This window comes from Zygotorulaspora mrakii, chromosome 6 (genome assembly GCF_013402915.1).
Source record: "Zygotorulaspora mrakii chromosome 6, complete sequence".
In the NCBI taxonomy this organism is placed as follows: Eukaryota; Fungi; Ascomycota; class Saccharomycetes; order Saccharomycetales; family Saccharomycetaceae; genus Zygotorulaspora; species Zygotorulaspora mrakii.
The window spans coordinates 1,101,722-1,120,696 of record NC_050724.1 but is presented as its reverse complement, the minus strand read 5'-3'; the positions used below and the strand labels follow the sequence as shown (position 1 = coordinate 1,120,696).

General features: G+C 39.9%; 11 protein-coding genes across 11 annotated transcripts; 5 read left to right on the top strand and 6 right to left on the bottom strand.

Moving 5' to 3' along the window:
- Positions 1-3: 3 nt before the first annotated feature.
- On the bottom strand, positions 4-3,363 carry PRP16 (DEAH-box RNA helicase PRP16; the record flags this gene model as incomplete). The annotated part of the gene is made up of 1 exon (XM_037289900.1): positions 4-3,363. One exon carries the CDS (start codon positions 3,361-3,363, stop codon positions 4-6), a length of 3,360 nt encoding a protein of 1,119 aa, XP_037145795.1.
- A 258-nt stretch (positions 3,364-3,621) lies between these two features.
- MRPL20 (mitochondrial 54S ribosomal protein mL58) lies at positions 3,622-4,242 on the top strand (the record flags this gene model as incomplete). The annotated part of the gene is made up of 1 exon (XM_037289899.1): positions 3,622-4,242. One exon carries the CDS (start codon positions 3,622-3,624, stop codon positions 4,240-4,242), a length of 621 nt encoding a protein of 206 aa, XP_037145794.1.
- Positions 4,243-4,396: 154 nt separating this feature from the next.
- On the bottom strand, positions 4,397-4,894 carry HG535_0F05800 (uncharacterized protein; the record flags this gene model as incomplete). Its single annotated transcript, XM_037289898.1, has 1 exon — positions 4,397-4,894. The coding sequence occupies one exon, from the start codon at positions 4,892-4,894 to the stop codon at positions 4,397-4,399; it is 498 nt and encodes a 165-aa protein (XP_037145793.1).
- An 840-nt stretch (positions 4,895-5,734) lies between these two features.
- Positions 5,735-8,002, top strand: HG535_0F05790 (uncharacterized protein; the record flags this gene model as incomplete). Its single annotated transcript, XM_037289897.1, has 1 exon — positions 5,735-8,002. One exon carries the CDS (start codon positions 5,735-5,737, stop codon positions 8,000-8,002), a length of 2,268 nt encoding a protein of 755 aa, XP_037145792.1.
- A 46-nt stretch (positions 8,003-8,048) lies between these two features.
- Positions 8,049-9,053, bottom strand: UFE1 (Ufe1p; the record flags this gene model as incomplete). The annotated part of the gene is made up of 1 exon (XM_037289896.1): positions 8,049-9,053. One exon carries the CDS (start codon positions 9,051-9,053, stop codon positions 8,049-8,051), a length of 1,005 nt encoding a protein of 334 aa, XP_037145791.1.
- A 257-nt stretch (positions 9,054-9,310) lies between these two features.
- On the top strand, positions 9,311-10,240 carry CDC21 (thymidylate synthase; the record flags this gene model as incomplete). The annotated part of the gene is made up of 1 exon (XM_037289895.1): positions 9,311-10,240. One exon carries the CDS (start codon positions 9,311-9,313, stop codon positions 10,238-10,240), a length of 930 nt encoding a protein of 309 aa, XP_037145790.1.
- Positions 10,241-10,334: 94 nt separating this feature from the next.
- SGO1 (Sgo1p) lies at positions 10,335-12,251 on the bottom strand (the record flags this gene model as incomplete). Its single annotated transcript, XM_037289894.1, has 1 exon — positions 10,335-12,251. The coding sequence occupies one exon, from the start codon at positions 12,249-12,251 to the stop codon at positions 10,335-10,337; it is 1,917 nt and encodes a 638-aa protein (XP_037145789.1).
- Positions 12,252-12,557: 306 nt separating this feature from the next.
- On the top strand, positions 12,558-12,917 carry DAD2 (Dad2p; the record flags this gene model as incomplete). Its single annotated transcript, XM_037289893.1, has 1 exon — positions 12,558-12,917. The coding sequence occupies one exon, from the start codon at positions 12,558-12,560 to the stop codon at positions 12,915-12,917; it is 360 nt and encodes a 119-aa protein (XP_037145788.1).
- Positions 12,918-13,027: 110 nt separating this feature from the next.
- NUP133 (Nup133p) lies at positions 13,028-16,471 on the bottom strand (the record flags this gene model as incomplete). The annotated part of the gene is made up of 1 exon (XM_037289892.1): positions 13,028-16,471. The coding sequence occupies one exon, from the start codon at positions 16,469-16,471 to the stop codon at positions 13,028-13,030; it is 3,444 nt and encodes a 1,147-aa protein (XP_037145787.1).
- A 280-nt stretch (positions 16,472-16,751) lies between these two features.
- RPF2 (rRNA-binding ribosome biosynthesis protein RPF2) lies at positions 16,752-17,810 on the top strand (the record flags this gene model as incomplete). Its single annotated transcript, XM_037289891.1, has 1 exon — positions 16,752-17,810. One exon carries the CDS (start codon positions 16,752-16,754, stop codon positions 17,808-17,810), a length of 1,059 nt encoding a protein of 352 aa, XP_037145786.1.
- A 146-nt stretch (positions 17,811-17,956) lies between these two features.
- Positions 17,957-18,934, bottom strand: MTD1 (methylenetetrahydrofolate dehydrogenase (NAD(+)); the record flags this gene model as incomplete). Its single annotated transcript, XM_037289890.1, has 1 exon — positions 17,957-18,934. The coding sequence occupies one exon, from the start codon at positions 18,932-18,934 to the stop codon at positions 17,957-17,959; it is 978 nt and encodes a 325-aa protein (XP_037145785.1).
- Positions 18,935-18,975: the final 41 nt, after the last annotated feature.

The window sequence follows — 18,975 nt, the reverse complement described above, 5'->3', positions numbered from 1 at the left end:
TCTTCAAAAAGGCCGTTTTCTCTTCAATCCAATATGTGCTGTGTGTCTTTGCTTCTTTTTATTTGAGGTACTAATTTCGCTTTTGGGAATGATATCTTTCGAGTCTTGCTGTAGTTTCAAAGTCTGAATTAAACGGGTCTTTTCAGCAATACATCTCTTCAGCCTGTGCTCGAGTTCATCTTCCTTTTGCGGAAGATTTCCAGATTGAACATCTACTTGAGTGATCCTCTGCGAGTCGTTGACATAAGCTACTCTCTTAATATCGTAGAGCAGTGCTCCGTATTCCATTAACCAAAAAGGATCCACAGCAGTTACGCAACATGCATACTCTGTCTTTGTCATTAAAAGCTCATGGTATATGATGTATGATGGAAGGTCACCCATCCCGTATAATGCACTTGTGGGATGAAGCTGTATATCCATTCCCGTCTTCAAGTGAACATATTTACTCAAACCAGATCTCTTAGCACATTGTTGAGCAAATCCCGAGCAAATACATTTTCTTATGATACTCCAATCTGGCCCTGCCGATACCAGTTTGATCCTATTCTTGGCCATGATTTTCTTCAACTGTTCTCGAATTTCTCTTGCTCTTTGCAATGATTTATAATGCAAAAAGTATTTGTTACACCATCTGTGTGAGTACTTGTTACACTTCCACTGTGAATAAACATTTAAGAGTGTAAGATGGTCTGATTCAGCAACAAAAAATCGACGTCTAGATAAATCAGACTCTCTCATCCTCTCTTTTGGCCTATAGAAAACCTGGGGAACTGATAGCATTGAAACGATGGTAAGCATCTCTTCACTGCAGCCGTTTTGGGAAGCAATGAGCAATATTTTACTCAAAGATGGTTGAAGCGGAAATCTCGACATTGCAACACCTAAAGATGTCAATTTTCCACTGGCATCTAAGGCGCCAATAAAGAACAGCTCGTAAAGAGATGACAAAAATGTTTGCAATGGAGGTGCATCTATAAACGGAAACTCCATTATATCGTCGATTCCCAAAGTTTTAAGTAGAAGTACCGTGTTTGAGAGGTTTGTCCGCTGAATTTCTGGAATGGTTTGCGCAAACATATCCTCTTCGACAGTACTTTCCGGATATAGTCTATAGGTTGTACCGGGCGACGTACGGCTAGCCCTCCCAGAACGTTGATCCGCGTTTGCTCGTGCGATCGGACACACTGTTAAACTATCAAGACCAATCCTTGAATTATAAATCTTCATTTTAGCATATCCGGGGTCAATAACATATCTAATACCATCAATTGTAAGGGACGTTTCAGCAATATTAGTGGCAATAACTATTTTTCTCTTTCCGCTTGGCAAACTCTCAAATATTCGATTTTGAATATCTCCTGGTAGAGCGGAGTATATGGTGAATATTTCGACGTTATCTATATCGTTGAAAGTAGAGATAGAAGAGTTTCTGGAGTATACTTCTGCTAGTCTTTCCTTGATAGCATCAAACGTTGCTTCAATATCTTCTTGGCCTGTCATGAAGATTAGAATATCTCCGCTATCAATCTCGGTAGACACATGAATGCTAACTGTCTGCATTACAGCCGCTTCTACGTAGTCCTCGACAGGGCTTTTAGAATAAATCAACTTTTTTGGATAAGTTCTTCCCGGTATAGTAAAAAGAGGTGCTGAGCCAAAAAACTTTGAAAACTTAGCTGCATTCATTGTTGCCGAAGTAATGATAACTTTAAGATCCCTTCTCCGCGATAGCAGTCTTTTCAGCATTCCCAATACAATGTCTGTGTTCAAAGAGCGCTCATGAGCTTCATCTATTACAATGCAACCATATTTTTCCAGAGTTTCATCCAAAAGAGCTTCTCGGAGTAGAATACCATCAGTCATGAATTTAATCTTTGTTTTTTCTGATGTTTCATCTTCAAACCTTATAGCATATCCAACTTCTTGTCCCAACTCCGCGTCCATTTCCAATGCAACTCGTTTTGCAACAGATATTGCCGCCACTCTTCGAGGTTGAGTGCATCCGATCAGCTGACCGCCTGCACAAATTCCAGCTTCATAAATATACTGAGCCAACTGTGTCGTTTTACCGGAACCTGTCTCTCCAATTATCACCATTATTTGGTTATCTCTAATCAACTGTAGCAATGCGGATTTTGCTGCATACGAAGGTAGCTTCCTTCTGGACAGCTCGATATCGGCTCTTGTTAACTCAATTTTATCACTTTTTGCATCGATTTCCACTGCTATTGGATTTTCAGTCTTATCCTCCTTAATTCCTAACACGTTTCCGACAGCGGTACCTGCAACCTCGGCTGTTTGTCTGGAACTTTTACTTTGATCCCTGGCTAATCTTCTTATCGCGACGAGCTTGCTGCCTTTCCTTGCGTTTATTGCAAAAACACCATCAGGATTTTTGAAAGGACTTGTGAAACCATCCCGTGATGATTGCAAAAAGGAACCAATCAAAGTAGCATTGGAGATTCCACGCGTCTCGATGTATTGCTGCAGAAACCGTGGTATAAGCTCTTTTCTCCTACTCATTGGTAACGCATACACCTGAATTTCTGTATAAGAATCATTTGCATCAGTAGCTTTTTCCTTATTTCGCATGTAAGTCTGATTAGCTGGCGTGAAATCTAATTCCTTTGTTTTAACTGAATCATCCAAGACAGGGTTCCCATAATCGTCATCACAATTGTACCAACCGCGATCTTCACTTAATTGTTCTTCCTCTGGAACGTCGGATTCGCTACTGTTCGCGACAGTGCCATCGTCATTATTCTCGGGTTCTTGCGAAATGCTCATGTAAAAAGATTGTAGCTCCGGTACTTGAGCGTGAACTATAGATGGTGAGTTGGATCTGTTGGACGGTTTGCCGTTTGAAATAGACAATCTTCCATCAGTTGAAGAGTACTCCTTCAATTTATTCGCAACCTCTTTTTTTATCTTCTTAAATTTCATCCTGGGCATCTCTCCATCGTTCTTCACTTCCTTCATTCTAAATTTGGATTTGACATTTACTGGTGTCTCCTTTGGGTAATTATCAACAGTATCGTCGTCGTTGTCATCACTGTCGTAGTTTAAGGGAACTCGAGAACTCATTTCACCGAGCCTTTTCTTCCTCGCTGGCTCGGATTTCACCACATGTTCCTCACTTAAAGATCCTTTTTCAGCACCAGCTAGCCTCTCAAAAAGCCGACGAATGAAATCATCTTGTCCTCGCAATTTTCCAAATGCATTACAGCCCTCGATGAATCCTGGTAAATTATCTTTATTATTTTTATAGAGCCTTCTCAATGTTGCCACTAGCTGTTCCGTCACTGCCTCGGCAAAATGTTCCTGAATCCACCTCAAAATATCACCAGCATCTTCTACCATGCTTCACCATAGATCTATAATCTACTGGTACCAATGTGGTGCCCCTAGGCTGTGGTTGTCTGTGAGTATGGATGGATCTAACTTGTACGACCGTTTGCTGTGATGAGATTAATTCATTGTTTTCCCGCATTGAAGAAAAGGCATGAAATTTAAAATATGAAAAATCAATGAGACATCTATGAATAACCGTGCAGTCTCAAAAACGATAGCCATTAAAGTTCCTAGATCGGTTGCTGAGACATTTGATAATTGGGGACAATGCAGGTCTTTGTTAGAAATTTTCATGGCACACATCGCAGCCTGAAAGGGGTCTCAAGGTTCATCGATAACTCTAAGAAGATTCCCGAATTGCGTGGGTTACCTTCCATTTATAATACCAAGAGCTCTGCATCCAACTACAAAGGGTATATCAAGGCCAAGATTCCATCTGCAATGTATTATAGCCCAGCACAATCATCTAGTTCAGGGTCTATCAATATTGAAACATTCCCAGCATCATTTCTGCCAAAAGGCGATTCAAGAAAAGAGTTTATCAAAAACCTTAACAGCAATGACAAACTCAGCGGAGAGCATGCTCCACCAGTGCTCACGAGCAGAAGTACCATGAATCCCGATGGCAAACAGTATCATTTGAGACCGTCAGATATCGAAACCATAAAAGCATTGAGAAGTGAGGATCCAGAAAAATATACCAGAAAAGCGTTAGCAAAACAGTTCAATGTGTCGCCACTATTCATATCAATAGTGTCAGACGCATCAAAAAAACGGAAGCTGGAGATGAATGATAGGTTACAACAGATCAAATTAAAGTGGCATGAAAAACGTGCCATTGCTAGAGATGACAGAAAGAAGAGGAAAGAGTTTTGGTATAGAGCCTAAATGAAACTCGCTAGAAATGTAAATAAATAAATACAAAGCTACACGTTATTCAATTCAATGTCTTTAGACTAATACTCTATGATTAAATTTTCTATTTATACACATATCGGGTGAAAACTACTTCTCCGCTACTACCTCTATAATACTATTACACTTAATCCCACATTAACTCTGCAAGAATTTCAAATTCATCGCTTATCCTAAATACAAGGTCCCGAAAGCGCCTATCCTCTTCCATATCGTCGAACTGCAGCTCTAACAGAACGTATCGGTTTCCGGAGCACTGCATCATAATCCTATGCCAAACCGACCACTTGGTTATCACCTCGTTCAACTTGTGAATGTTATCAATTTTCTCCGTTTGGCAAAAAAACTCATTCGAACTATACTTCCAACCAAATCTAAGCTTGTATGACGGTACCTGGTCAACACTACCACTCTCATGAATATTCAGAAATTCTTCGACGTAAACTTCACCACTGAAAAGTCTGCAGTATTCACAGCTCGACGTGTCGCTGATTACATTTGACGGCAGTACATTGAATAGCACAGCATTCCGAAATATATGTGTGCGTGCTTTTATTGTTCTGCTCTTGGGATTCAGCCCAGAAAAAGACTCCTCATCAAGTAAAGATAGTGTCGCCGTTGACATCAAGTTGTATTCGTCTTGTATTTATGCTTACACTAAAATACTCCAAATCCAATATCAACCAGCAAGTTCAAGTTTAAGTTCATTAGCAACAAGTAAACTCTATTAGAAATGGGATAGTCGCAGCTGGTTTAGATTACGTTGTGATTTACATTTTCTTTATCATATAGTCTGACTCAATTTTTAGATATGATTTAAATTTCTGCCGCTAGGAGCGTGCCAACCTGACCGGAAAAAACATTCGCGCTCTGCAGTTTATAAATGAACATAAAAGTTGATTTATTGAAAAATGCTCTATGAAAAGAAGAGTAGCAGAATTCATATAATAGAATAGGTGTGATGCCGTCCTATACTCAAGACGATGCAGCCGACTATGAGAATGAGATGCCCGAGTTTCAAAATGAAGGCGAGTTCGATGACTACTTGAACGACGAGGAATATGACTTGATGAATGAAATGTTTCCGAGAGCAAAAAAAGCATTGGAAAACTATCAAGGTTGGAACAACCTGGGGGTTAAGCTGGCCATATTTGACAGTGAGTTTGATCTGGACGCAGCTTTGGAGGAACTTATGAAAACCCTGAAGAAGAAGAAAACAGCATCCCAGGCACCACACGCTCCCCAAATTACAAACGACAAGAGAGGTATGTATCGAGAAGTGCAATCCACTTTTTTTTTTCACAATACAGCTGTCAGCTGAATATACACAGAATATTATATCTCACTCCTCTCGGCCAGAAAGATCCGTTTCACACTACTTACCAGCATGGACTGCTTTTAGTCTTCCGTTAGCTTTCACTGTCTGAAATGTTGTATTGTGGTATTCTGTTAACGAGGTCTCGGGATGAGAAAACTTCTGTTTGCTGAATATTTCTTTTTTATTAACACCTTTCATTCAGTGAAGTTGGAAACCGAACCGAGCACCATGTCAAAGCTGGAGCAATTGGCAAGAATGAAGGTCGCAGAACGTCCATCGCACCTTGTCGAGAAAACGGGTGATGATTCAAATAGTACCCCAAATAAAGGCATTTCGCTATTGTCGAAACTGAAGAAGAATGGCACTTCAAGTTTATCTACGGAGATGCGGCAACCACTTTCTCTTTCTGATAGACTAAAAGCAAAGAGGATTAACGGTTCAAATAGCGCTGCACCTTCAAGCACAGCAAGAACCGATACAGCAAATAATGGAAAGGGTTCGTTGCACGACAAATTACGAGCCATGCGAAGCAAAGCAGAGATAAAAAAAGTGGCTTCTAAGGCGCAAAGTAAGCCCTTGGTGAACGATGCGCCGAGAGACCCGCCAACCTCATCTTCATTGCCGACTTCTTGGGACCAAATACGATTTTTCTTGTCGAAGCAAAACTTTCCGTCGTCGGTTATTCCAGTAAGTGACAGTGTGTTGGGAATTATAGAAGCTGTAACTGTGCCATGCAAACAGAATGCTCGATGTAAAAAGCTGCAGAAGAGAAAATATGGAGAGATATTCAGTGTGTTCTACCCCGACGTACTTGTAAATACTAACAAAAGAAAAGCTACTTCCAAAACTGCTGCTGCTAACTTCAAAAAGCCCAGTCCAGATGATGTTGTAATAAATGCGCAAAACAAGGCCCTCACTCGAGTCAATGAAATGGTCTCTGGGCTGAAAATCTCCGAAAACAAGCATTCAGCTGGTGAAGAATGGCACGACAGCGATCCAGAAACATTGGATAATGACGATGGACCTCCCAAATATTCATATAAGAGGGTTTCTATTCCAACAAAGCCCACGAACCCGGTAGACATTCAAAAATATCTCGAAACTTCCAAGGCACATTGTAGTTTTGTTGTATTGGGTCATGTTGATGCTGGTAAGTCTACGTTAATGGGGCGTTTATTGTATGACGTCGGTGCAGTTGATAACAATCATATCAGAAAATTGAAAAAGGAAAGCGAAAGGATCGGTAAGGGATCTTTCCATTTCGCCTGGGTTATGGATCAAACGCAAGAAGAAAGAGAACGCGGTGTTACTGTTTCAATATGTCCTAGTGATTTTGAGACCGCGAATACACAATTCACTATCGTTGATGCCCCAGGTCATAGTGATTTTGTCCCAAACGCAATCGCTGGTATATCTCTAGCTGATATAGCCCTCCTTTGCGTTGATTGTGGCACAGACGCCTTTGAATCCGGATTCAACTTGGATGGCCAAACGAAGGAGCATACGATATTGGCAAGAAGTATGGGAGTTAATCGAATCGTCGTTGCTATGAATAAAATGGATACCGTGGAGTGGTATTATGGACGCTTCGATCAAATAAAAAATGAGTTATCGACTTTCTTCAAGGACGTTGGCTTTAAAGAAGACCAGATTGACTGGGTACCTTGCAGTGGTCTTTCTGGTGAGGGTGTGTATAAAATTGCATATCCCGAGAATGCTTCTTGGTACAAAGGGCCAACGTTGATTGAAAAGTTAGAATATGTGGCCCAACACATCAGTAACTCCTATCATAATGAAGTTATCGGCTCTCCATTCCTTTTTTCCATTTTAGAAGCTATTCCCACCAATAAGAATGAGGAAGCCATAATATCTGGAAGAGTAGAATCTGGATCAATTCAACCGGGCGAGACCATTACAATCTACCCGTCTGAGCAAAGCGCCGTGGTTAGTAAAATTTTGGTTGGTAATGACGCAAAATCTTCACATATTGTTGTTAAGGGAGACTTTGCTACGTTGAGACTTCGCCATGCACACGTGGAAGATATCGAAACAGGAGATTTGGCGGGCGCAGTTGATTACGATGTTCCCGTAATGCGCGAATTCTCCACTCAACTTCTCACCTTCAAAATGGATAGGCCTATATTGCCAGGCACATCATTCATGCTTTTCAGAGGTATCTGTCAACAGCCCGCTAGAGTATCAAAACTGGTTTCAATTATCGAAAAGCAAGATCCCAGCAAAGTAATCAAGAAAAAAGTCAGACATTTGGGTTCAAACCAAGCCGCAATTGTCGAGATAGAGTTGACAGAACGGAAAAGATATATACCAATCTTGAAGATTAAGGAGAATAAGCGCCTCGGGAGAATCCTTCTGAGGAAAGATGGAAGAACTATAGCAGCAGGTGCAGTCATTTAACATACATGCTTTCTTTCTGTTATTCTTATCGTATTTTCATACTTATTCAACTTACGTAATCCAAGAAAAGAATCACTATTGCCAGTATAATTGCGGTATAAGTGGTCATTCTCGCAGTCCTGCCAGCAGCTTTCTTCGCTCTAGTCAACTGTTTATTGCCCTCTTTGATGTTTATCTCTATATCATCTTGATGATCCAAAATGTTATTTATATTTTGTGACTGCACCTGCAAATTAGCAGATATCTCGTTTTGAATAGACACTATATCCACTATAGTTTTGTTTATCTTTCCAACTGCCTTCAGCTGCTCGTCTTTTTGATTAAGAAGGTCCTCGTGTTCATTTTCCAGTAATTGCAACTGCTCTTGAGTAAGCATCGAAATCGTTTCTTCATAGCGTTTCACTTCTTCCTGAGTACTCTCCAACACATGACTCTGAGAAATTGATGAAACACTTTTGGCTTCCGTCATTTCTGATGGTGAGTGCAAGCCCGAATTAAAATCTAGGTTGTCAAACTTTTTCTGCGCTGAAAGCCTCTTTTGCTGCATAGACGTGAACTGGCTAGATACAGTATTCAACCACATACTTAGAATCTGAAGCACTCCTAATCTAAACTCATTATTGGTTCGATGAAACAACGCAACCTTTTCATTTTTGGGCGCTGAATGGAAAAAGCTTGACATTGATGTTGCTCCCGACAAAAATTTCTGGGTAATCAATTTCTGACGCTCCTCCTCATAATTTTGCAGCAACCGAAATTTCTGAGCGTATCTATGGAACTGCAATCTTAATTCAGTGTCAAACTCATCTTTCTCACTCTCCGACATATCGGTATCGCTAAAATACTGCGGTTCGATCAACTTAAGTACTTTTCGCAGCTCGAATATCACTTTCAATAGATCTTGGGACTCTTTTATGAATGTGTCCTTCAACAAATACTCCCCTTCTTCGTTATTCGTCCACTGATTCGCATTAGTCTCAAGTGCATTGTTTCCGATGCTCTGCTGCACTATATGAACACATTTCCTAAATAGGGCCGTCTGGTCCGTCATTATGAGATAGTATTTACTTCTCGCAAATGCCTTATCTAATAGTAATTCACTATAGCGATGCTTGCAATACTACGTCCTTTATTTCTCTGCTCTTGATATCTTTCAAGTGAAATCTCGGAATGCTGTAAATTAGACAGGACGCGTGTGAAAGACGCGTTCACTTAAAGCACTGATGAGTTGAACAAATCTTTTTGATCATATTCAATTTCTACTAAGATCGTATTTACCAGGTCTTCGGTAACCAACTTACTTGACATATGACAGCACAGCAGATCAGTGAACAGGCAGCAAAAGAAGGAAATTTAGAGGAATCTCAATATCTAGATCTCTGCAAAAGAATTATCGAGGAAGGTGAATCTAGACCAGATAGAACAGGCACCGGTACTTTAAGTTTGTTTGCGCCTCCGCAGCTGCGATTCAATTTGAAGAATGACACCTTTCCTTTGTTCACTACCAAGAGGGTATTTACAAAGGGTATAATACTTGAATTGCTGTGGTTCATTTCTGGTTGTACAGATGGGCAGAAATTGTCGGATCAAGGTGTCAAGATTTGGGAAGGTAACGGTTCTAGAGAGTATCTTGACAAGCTAGGACTAACTCACAGACGTGAGAGGGATTTGGGTCCAGTTTATGGTTTTCAATGGAGACATTTTGGGGCGAAATATAAAAGTTGCGAGGATGATTACACCAATCAGGGATTTGACCAACTGCAAGATTTGATATCGAAACTGAAGAATAACCCATATGATCGTAGGATTATTATGAGTGCATGGAATCCGCCTGACTTCCCGTTGATGGCTCTCCCACCTTGCCATGTGTTTTGTCAATTTTATGTAAATTTCCCAACAGATGGTTCAAAGCCAAAACTCTCCTGTTTACTGTATCAAAGGTCTTGTGACATGGGGTTGGGGGTTCCCTTCAATATAGCTTCCTATGCTCTGTTGACCAAGATGATTGCACATGTTTGTGATATGGAGCCAGGCGAATTCATTCATACTATGGGTGATGCGCATGTGTACAAAAATCATATTGAGGCGTTACAGAAGCAGATTTCGAGGACACCAACAAGTTTTCCTCAATTGAAAATCAAGAGAAAAGTTGATAATATTGATGATTTCAAATATGAAGATTTTGAGATTATAAACTATAATCCACAGAAAAAAATCGAAATGCAAATGAGCGTTTGAAAAAGCGTGAAATTCTTGTATGATATGTTTAGATATGCAGATGAAAACATTGGAAATAATATATAACTTTACATGGGGTAAATGCAGGTTCCATTTATTTATATATATTTGTTTTCTTGACTTTTGCTCTATATGTTTTATGAGCCGCTTTGAAGCTATTACATCCAATAAGATCGAATACTGACAAGCCTTCCTCAAGAGACTGTGCGCCTTTGCTGGTACGATCTCCGCTTTGCTCCAATGCGGCAATCTCATCTTTGTCTAGCGAATCGTTGATAATAGCGTTCTTGTATAGCTTTTTAGTCTTCAATGGTTTGGGATTGGGTTGATTTGTGATATCTCTTAGTATAGGATTCAACGCAGTGTTTGATATCTTCTTGTATGCAACAGTTGTAAGGTTTTCCTTTCCCAAATCTTGCCCAGGCTTCATGCTTTCTGCTGGAACTTCAGGCCTCATATTAGATAGATTAGGAGAATTCGTAGGAGCTTTGGGTAAAAATTCGCTATATGTCTCGACAGACTCTGATCTTACAACGTCATTATCGCTCTCTGACCTTTTCGATCGTTTGCTAACCTGCAGATCATGAATGTTTGTAAAGGTTGTTGCGTCAACTAGTTTTTCCGTTGGCCGTCTCATTTTGGCTCTTAAAGAAGGAAGTGCATAATTTACTGCCTTTCCCCGCGTTCTTCTAGATCTTAAGTCTATACCTTGGGAACCAGTCCCAGGCATACCCTCATCGATGATCTTTTTCTCGGATCTTGAATTCGGTAGTCTCATGGAGTGTTTTACTTTGTTTTGTTTTGACATTGGAATGAAGGTAACCTTGTTAGTTTCGCTGTTTTCATTATTTATAGGAATCACTTTATTGCCATTCTTTTTATCGGGTGTTTCACAACTGAGAGATTTTTTATCGAGAAGTAGCTCAATGTCTTCGTTGTCCCTAAATACTTCAATTTTTGAAGAAGACGGAGGATCTACTTCATTGTTTGCATTAGAGTTTATCACTTCTTCCGGTATCGAGTATTCTATAATTGAGTTAGTGAAATTGAAGGAGCCATCTTCATGCAGTTCTGCGGACATAGGATCCTGCTTTTCCCCATTTTCATCTGTAACATGTCTCTCTACAGTACCAGTCTGAAATGTGGCCATTGCGTCACAGTTTTGTGTTTCTTCCTGTGCAAGTACCTGTGGGCCGTTGTCGGAAGACCTTAAGGAATTTTCTTCCGGTCGTATCTGTTCTTCCGCAGGAATTTGCGATTTTTCAGTCATTGAATTTGCTGATAATGGTTTGTGATTTGGATTCTCGATATCCGATCCCGTTTCATCGTAGAAATTAAAACTTGTCGGTATGATAATAGATTCTCTTCTCGAACTTTTGCGTCTTTTTCTTTTCAATCTAGAGACTGGGTTGTCGTCTGCTTCAGCATCATGATCTGAACCTGCGTACTCGCGGTTATCAGTATTGATGAAATGTCCACCATTTTGCACTTCCGCAAAATGAATATGGTTTGAAGTTCTCGAACCAATAGTTGATGAACGTCGCTTTGCTATTTGCGTAGCCAATACGGACGTCGAATCTGTCAGATGGCTTGAATCGGATGTCTGAGATAACTTTTCCTTCTCTCTGATCCGCTCAAACATGTGGAAAATCTCTTCAAACCTGTGTGAAATACCTTCCTCTAGAACCTGGAGCTGATTTTTGAGTCTCTTTCTGTAGTCCAGTTCAATTTTCGACTTGTTGGATCGCAGGGCCACATTTTCTTGAACCAAGTCACTGATTCTTGCCTCCAAGTCACTGAATTTCATCATCAGAGATGAATTTGCTCTTGCTAATTGGCAGTTCTGAGAAATATAAGCAGATTTCATCTTCTCGATTTTGCTTCTTTCCAGGTCCATTATATTCTGCAATTCTTGAATCTGCGGAGTAGTCCTCTCAGCCGTAGTATTCTCTGCTGCATCCTTTGCCCTTCTTCCATTGGTCTTAGCATATCTTCTCGAGGCCCTTGCCATAACTAGGGCTAGAAAGCCAACAATCTTTTGCTACTCAGGTTATTTTACCCAGGTGTATGCTCTAGAAATGCGAGCACTGATTGGATTCTCAATGGTTTTACTTCACTATCTTTGTGTTTACCTTAGCTTTCCACCATTTGTTTACCTGAAATAACTCATCGCCCAAGCGGCTAAGCGCGACAAAATAGATCGCTCTCGACGTTTTCTGTAGATAGTTGCAATCAATATATGATGATACATGGTGAGAAATGAAAGTGTTGCATCGTAGTATTGCAATCCAGATACCAGTTTGGTATAATTGGGCAGATGTCTTTGGAGAGTCAGGTGGCACTTAAGAGACAAGAGTTAAATGCTCTGAAAAAGATTACACGGTTGACTGACTCGATGAAGGCGCAATTGGATGAAATGGCTCACCAGGTTAATCATATGGAGTCGAATGCGGCATCGGTCTCGCACGTTATGGAAAATTGGAACTCTATAACAAGATCAATATCGCAAGCCGGTTTGAGCCTGCTCCAGTATACTGAGGCAGACTACGAGGTGGGCACTTGGGACTCGCGTAAGAAAGGTGAGGGTGAAACGGGAGATGATAGAGATAAACGGACTCCTTTGCCAGAAACACTGGTACGAATAAGAGTTGAAGATCAGGAAGAGCTACCTAATTGAAATGATTTAGTATTAATTTTGGTTAAAAATGCTACATTGTTGTATATTTTCTATGTGCTATACGAAACTAATAGAAGAAGACACCTTGAGAGCCATTTGTCATTTTCCAGTCAAAGCTCGACAACGTTACGCTCGTAGTTCACTGTGCATTTATTGCCTGTCGCCGTGTTAGCGGATCCTATTATAGACTGAAGGCGAGTTTGAAAATCTCTTCCCAGATTTTCTATTGCCTGTAGATCTTGTGCCAAGATCCCTTTGATGGAGTTCAGGTCATTGGTGAGGTTTTCGTGGGTTTTGTATAAATATTCTTCACCTAAACAGCCTTTGCTCACGATTAATTCATAACTTGGCAGTGGACAATTAGAGAAGTACAACCCCTCGTCGAAATACTTGTATAAAACCTGGTAAAGCGCAGTTTTGGTGATGTCTGAAACCTCGGACCAATCTTCCTGTAGAAGAATACATCTTCTCCAAATTTGTGCAATCAATAGTGTCTTTTCGCCAAAGTCAAAAGACTCTCCGCTAAATGCCAGCAATTTGAGGGCATTGTAAAAGCTTTCAGCATCGTCAAGCATACTGTACACTTCTGTAATGTTGTATATGGATAAAGGCTTTTCTTCTTTGAGAAGATTTGTCACAGTTTCGAAAACTTTGCTAATCTCTGTCGATTGATATCTGGAGGACAATTTGATTTTACCTTCGTCAAACCTGAGAGTTAAATCTTTTTGAGAATCCACGATATCCAGCTCCGCTTGAATCGTATCAACAGTACCCTTCTGTACCGTTGCGACATCCGCCACCAAAGATGTCAACTTAGCTATGCTCAAATGTAATTGACGTGTTTGCAACGATTGATCTATAGTGTTTTCACCAGTTATGCAACATAACGTGTGAAAGGCTTTGTTGTAGTCATCATCCAGAATTTGCTGGATCCAAGCAACATCTCCATATTGTTCAGAATTTTCAAAGAAGCGAACCAAAAATGCATGTTGTTCGGGAAATCTATTAAATAAGTTCTTCAGCTTATTTTGTTTTATATGATATTCGAAAACCGTTGAAGCAAATTCATATCCAAAACGCGTAAAATATTGTTGATAAAGCTCTTGTGATTCATCCCTATCTAAAGTTTCTAAAATCACTGTAAGGGCTTCGAAATCTCGGTAAAACTCTGTTATTTGCAAGCAAGACTCTTGAACTGACAACTCGCAAAGTGCTAGGTTCCAACTTAAATGGTTCTCATTGAAAAGTGTCTTAAAATTTTGATAAGATGGGAGGTTTTCACGTTTAGCTTCTTCACTGAACCATAGATTTGTTTGATTGAAAGAGTAGTATAAGACCTTAATTAAAGATAATAACTGCTCCGTCATTTCTCCAGATATTGGGGTCACTGAAAATTTGTAATCAAAAAACAGATCATTAATTGCAGTCAATATATCAACACTAATAAACCATGGCAACTTTTTGTTCAATTCTAAAGGATCTAGCTTAAAATATTGGTATCTTATTGTCTTTTCACCATCTTCAAGTGTAGCATAAAACAAGCATGATACAATTAATGTAAGCATTTGAGATTTGAATTCAACAGATTTTAAGGCGGAACCTGTTTTAGTGATATAGAGAAGTAGCTGTGTGAACAATTGAGGAAACTTGTCGATATGACTTATCATGAGTGCGTCTGTGCTCAAATCCAACGAAAAACTGGCGACAGTCTTATTCCATATGTCGCTTAACTCAGCGGAGCTGTACAAGAAAGTAGAAAACTTTAAACAACAGTTCAATATTTCAAATTTTTCGAGAATATCCAGTTTGGCGTAATGTGATATCCTAAAATTGAAGTTCCTGATAACAAACTCGATGAGATGCTTATATAATCCTGTTCTGAGGCTGAGATGTTGTGTCAAAGTGCTCAGCATTGGTGGAATATATCTACCTTTGGAAAAAAATATTTCCTCAGCTGATAGTGATAAATCGTGCTCTATTTCTTGGGATTCGAGAAATATATCTTTAGGTAGATTGAACTCGATAGGATTTGCTCCTACATCTGAAAAATAAATAGCCTGGTCTATGTGTGATTTAACAAAGTTTAACCCATCATCTTCGGGACTGGTATTCTCTTTTATCGTAACTTCCAGCACACCCATTCTATTAGTCATAATAAACAAAGAATCAGCGCTGTAACCGGATCCGATTATTCTTATATTCTCCCGAAGGCAAATTATATCTTCCCATTTTCTCCTCAAGGGGAATGACGAATCCAGGTTAGAACTCACCTGAGTGAGAACAATTGCATTTGGGAATAGAACGAAAACGGTGGTAACAGCCTTGGTGCTCTCGCCAAGTGAATCTGGGATGAACAGACTTGGCTTGTTATTATTCAGTGGGGCAACATATGTATTCAACCTGTAAGTCGAGAAAATTGTGAAACTGCTTGTCTTTTCATCAACTATTACGGTGCTCAGAATATAATAAGTTTCCTTTTCATTTGCGATGCTGGATAATACTAGATGTACAGATGACATATCAGGAAGCAATGGATGGGAATCTAGAATCTGCAAAGAGCCGTGAGCAAATGGATAAAGACCCTGTAAAGAATCCAAAATCTGCTCAAACAAATTAACCTCGACTCTTTTGTAGCAGCTTATACTGAGAGATAATTGCCATGTTTCGAAATCACCTCCTTTCGTTACAACATGAAGTAATCTTTCCCCTCTGCCAACTATGGCGCCTACTTTAAGCGAAACAATTTCTTTTGACCTATTGAACCCATGAAAGAAAAAACCTCTCTGTGATTTCAGCAACTGTTGCTTCAATTGTACCTTTAATTTACCTGTGGAATCTCTTAGAGTGATAAAAAGAAGTCTTCCTAAGCTTGTCGCGACCACTATACCAGCAGGTTCGCAGTTTACCGCATTTGTTACTGTTTCATCAGCTTTTAATTTCATGTCAATAGCATTTGCTTTGCTCTTGGCTAATTGCGAATGCAGATTGTTAACGGAAGCAATATCTTCGAAATAAATGAACTGACTGTTCTTTCTATGTATTATGCAAACACCTCCTGCAGATCCAGCAGCGCCATCCAAAAACATCTGCGTGGAATCATCCATCGCAGCTGGCCACGTAAACAGACACTTTGGAGGGGTGTTAAGAACGGCATATTCTTCATGCAACGGAATCTTATGAAAATCGACCTCTTTCTGAGAGGATTGATAGTCCCAAATGTACAAATAATTGGTATCATTGATCAGAGCTTTACTGCAGTGAGTATCGAGTAGTCCCTCAAACAATTCTGCATCTTCATCGCTTGTCAGCATGGAAAGTTCAGGCGACAATTTCTTCACAACAAATTTCTCGTTTTCCGTTAAGATCCTGGAGTTGTTGTAGGTCCCAGGGGTATTAGTACCACATTCCGAGTCCTCCAGTGCAGAGTTCATGTATTCACTGGTATTGCTCTCATTTGAGAGGGAACAATGGTCAACGCTGATTTCTGTATCAGTGGATGTGCCCTTGCCATTCAACTCCTTCCTCAATTGGAAGAGTGGACGCTCCGTACTCATATAATTTTAATGATATGTTCTTTACGAGATGGAAATTCAATTGCGGCTCCCAACCTACGTTTGAACCTTCTTTAAGTGATCTTTGATGTATGCCTGGAAAACATATATTATTGTTTTATTTTAATGTGAATGACATTCACCAGATCGCGAAAAACGGCTGAAAATTTTGGTGAAAAGTAAGCTCATCATATATCAAAGAGATGCTCATCGCATAGAGCACTGTAATCCTACGTAATAACTGAGGAGCAAACTAGAACTTTGATAGTTTCATATACGCAACATGATTAGGACAGTTAAACCAAAAAATGCTAGAGCCAAGAGAGCACTGAAAGAGAGAGAGCCTAAGTTGGTGGAAAATGTCAAACAGGCGATTTTCATTCCAGGTCAGACATCTAACAAGGCTTTGCATGATATTATGGTAGATCTAAGTGCAATGAAGAAGCCAGACATCAAAAGATTTGAGAGAAAGAACAACGTTCATCCATTTGAGGATGCATCTCCGCTGGAATTTTTTAGCGAAAAGAACGATTGTTCGCTGATGGTTTTGTCTACCAGTTCGAAAAAACGTAAGAATAACTTAACATTCATCCGTACGTTTGGTTACAGAATATATGACATTATCGAGTTGCTCGTTGTTGAAAACTTCAAGCTTTTGTCAGATTTCAAAAAAAAAACTTTCGCCCTTGGTGTCAAACCCATGTTTTCATTTCAAGGTAGTGCATTTGATACTCATCCAGTTTACAAGCATGTCAAGTCGCTTTTCCTAGATTTTTTCAGAGGAAGTGTAACAGATCTTCAAGATGTTGCAGGACTCCAATATGTACTGTCCTTAACTGTGCAAGGTGATTTTCAAGATGGTGAGCCATTACCAAACGTTTTATTCAGAGTTTACAAATTAAAGACTTACAGAAGTGAACAGGGTGGTCGTAAATTGCCAAGAGTCGAATTGGAAGAGACGGGCCCTCGTTTGGATTTCAAAATTGGCAGAATTCAGTCAGCTTCTCCAGAAATGGAGAAAGAAGCATTGAAGAAGGCTAAAAATCTGGAATTCAAGACTGCAAAGAATGTTGAGGTGGATTCCATGGGTGATAAATTCGGTACAATTCACATGGGTAAGCAGGAATTGAATAAACTACAAACAAGAAAACTAAAAGGTCTAAAATCAAAATTCGACCAAATTACAGATGATGGTGCTGAAATGGAAGAATACATGAATGATGAGGAGGAGGACATAAATCAAACTGGCGAGGATGCAGCAGACGATACCTATGGTGAAGACTTTGTCACCGCTACTGACATAGAAGTTGCAGAACCTCCTTCCAAGAGACAAAAAAAATAGGCATTCTTTTTTCTGCGAATCAGTTGAAGATCGCGGTTGAAGACAAATTACAATCAATGCTTAAAATGTGTACTTATAAATGTATAAAAAAGGAATCTCTTTTTCCTGTAACTTACGTCAAGAATTTTGTCGAGTATAATAGCTTATTATTGAGTACCTTTTTTAAGTTTCTCACTATTGTCAATCAGCCTTAACATGTTTCTCAAAAGCATAGAAATGGTGACTTTACCCGTCATTGGCACATAGAGTGATGCCTTGGTCTTCACACTATCGTCAAAGTTCTTTTCTGACGAAAAATTGATACAAGCTGCACCTTCTTTAATGTACTCAGTTGGGAACTTATACTTTGCTGAAGGTACACCTGTTACGATAACATCAGCATCCGAGCAGCATTCTTTCATGAGCTCCTCTGTGTAATCACCCAAATCCTCCACATGATGCTTGATAAATTTCAATCCTTCACCACGTGTGAACTTTTGGATATTGTTCACATCAATGGAATAAACTATGGCACCATCGTTGGCCAATAGAGCTGCTAAAGGTCTGCCTACAATCTCAGATCTATTTACCACCACACATTTCTTACCGTATAGTCTATTCCCCTCCGGCAACAGACGGTTGTAAATCTGCAGCGATTCCAAGATCTTCACAATGGCTAACGGCGTGCAGGGTAGAATAGACTTTTGCTGCTTATTCTCGTCCAGATATCTCACATTGTGGTACATATTCTGGTAATAAACATGGTTCAATCCTTCAACATCTTTTTCCCTCGATACGACTTGCTGCAAGTACTGATCCTGTGCATTGCCAAACACCGGATAGTAAACCATAATCCCGTCTACGGAATCATCTCTATTGGCCTCTATTATGGCTTCTTCCAGGAAGTCCTTCTCTTCCACCCTTCTCAACTCGTAGCGAAATCCCATAGACTCACTTGTTTTCTTGGTCCACGTTGCGTACATCTCCGCTGCTGGATCGTCATTGGCCAAGAAACCAACCAAAAGTGGTCCATCTGGGCGTATATCCTTCATGTCATGAACTTTTTTTGTGATCTCATCCACATACTCCTTCGAAATCTTTGAAGCCAGTATGGTAGAGCCTGGTTTAACCGCACTAACAGACATTGATGATGTTTGGGCTGCTGCCTTATTTTCGACCCTAACAA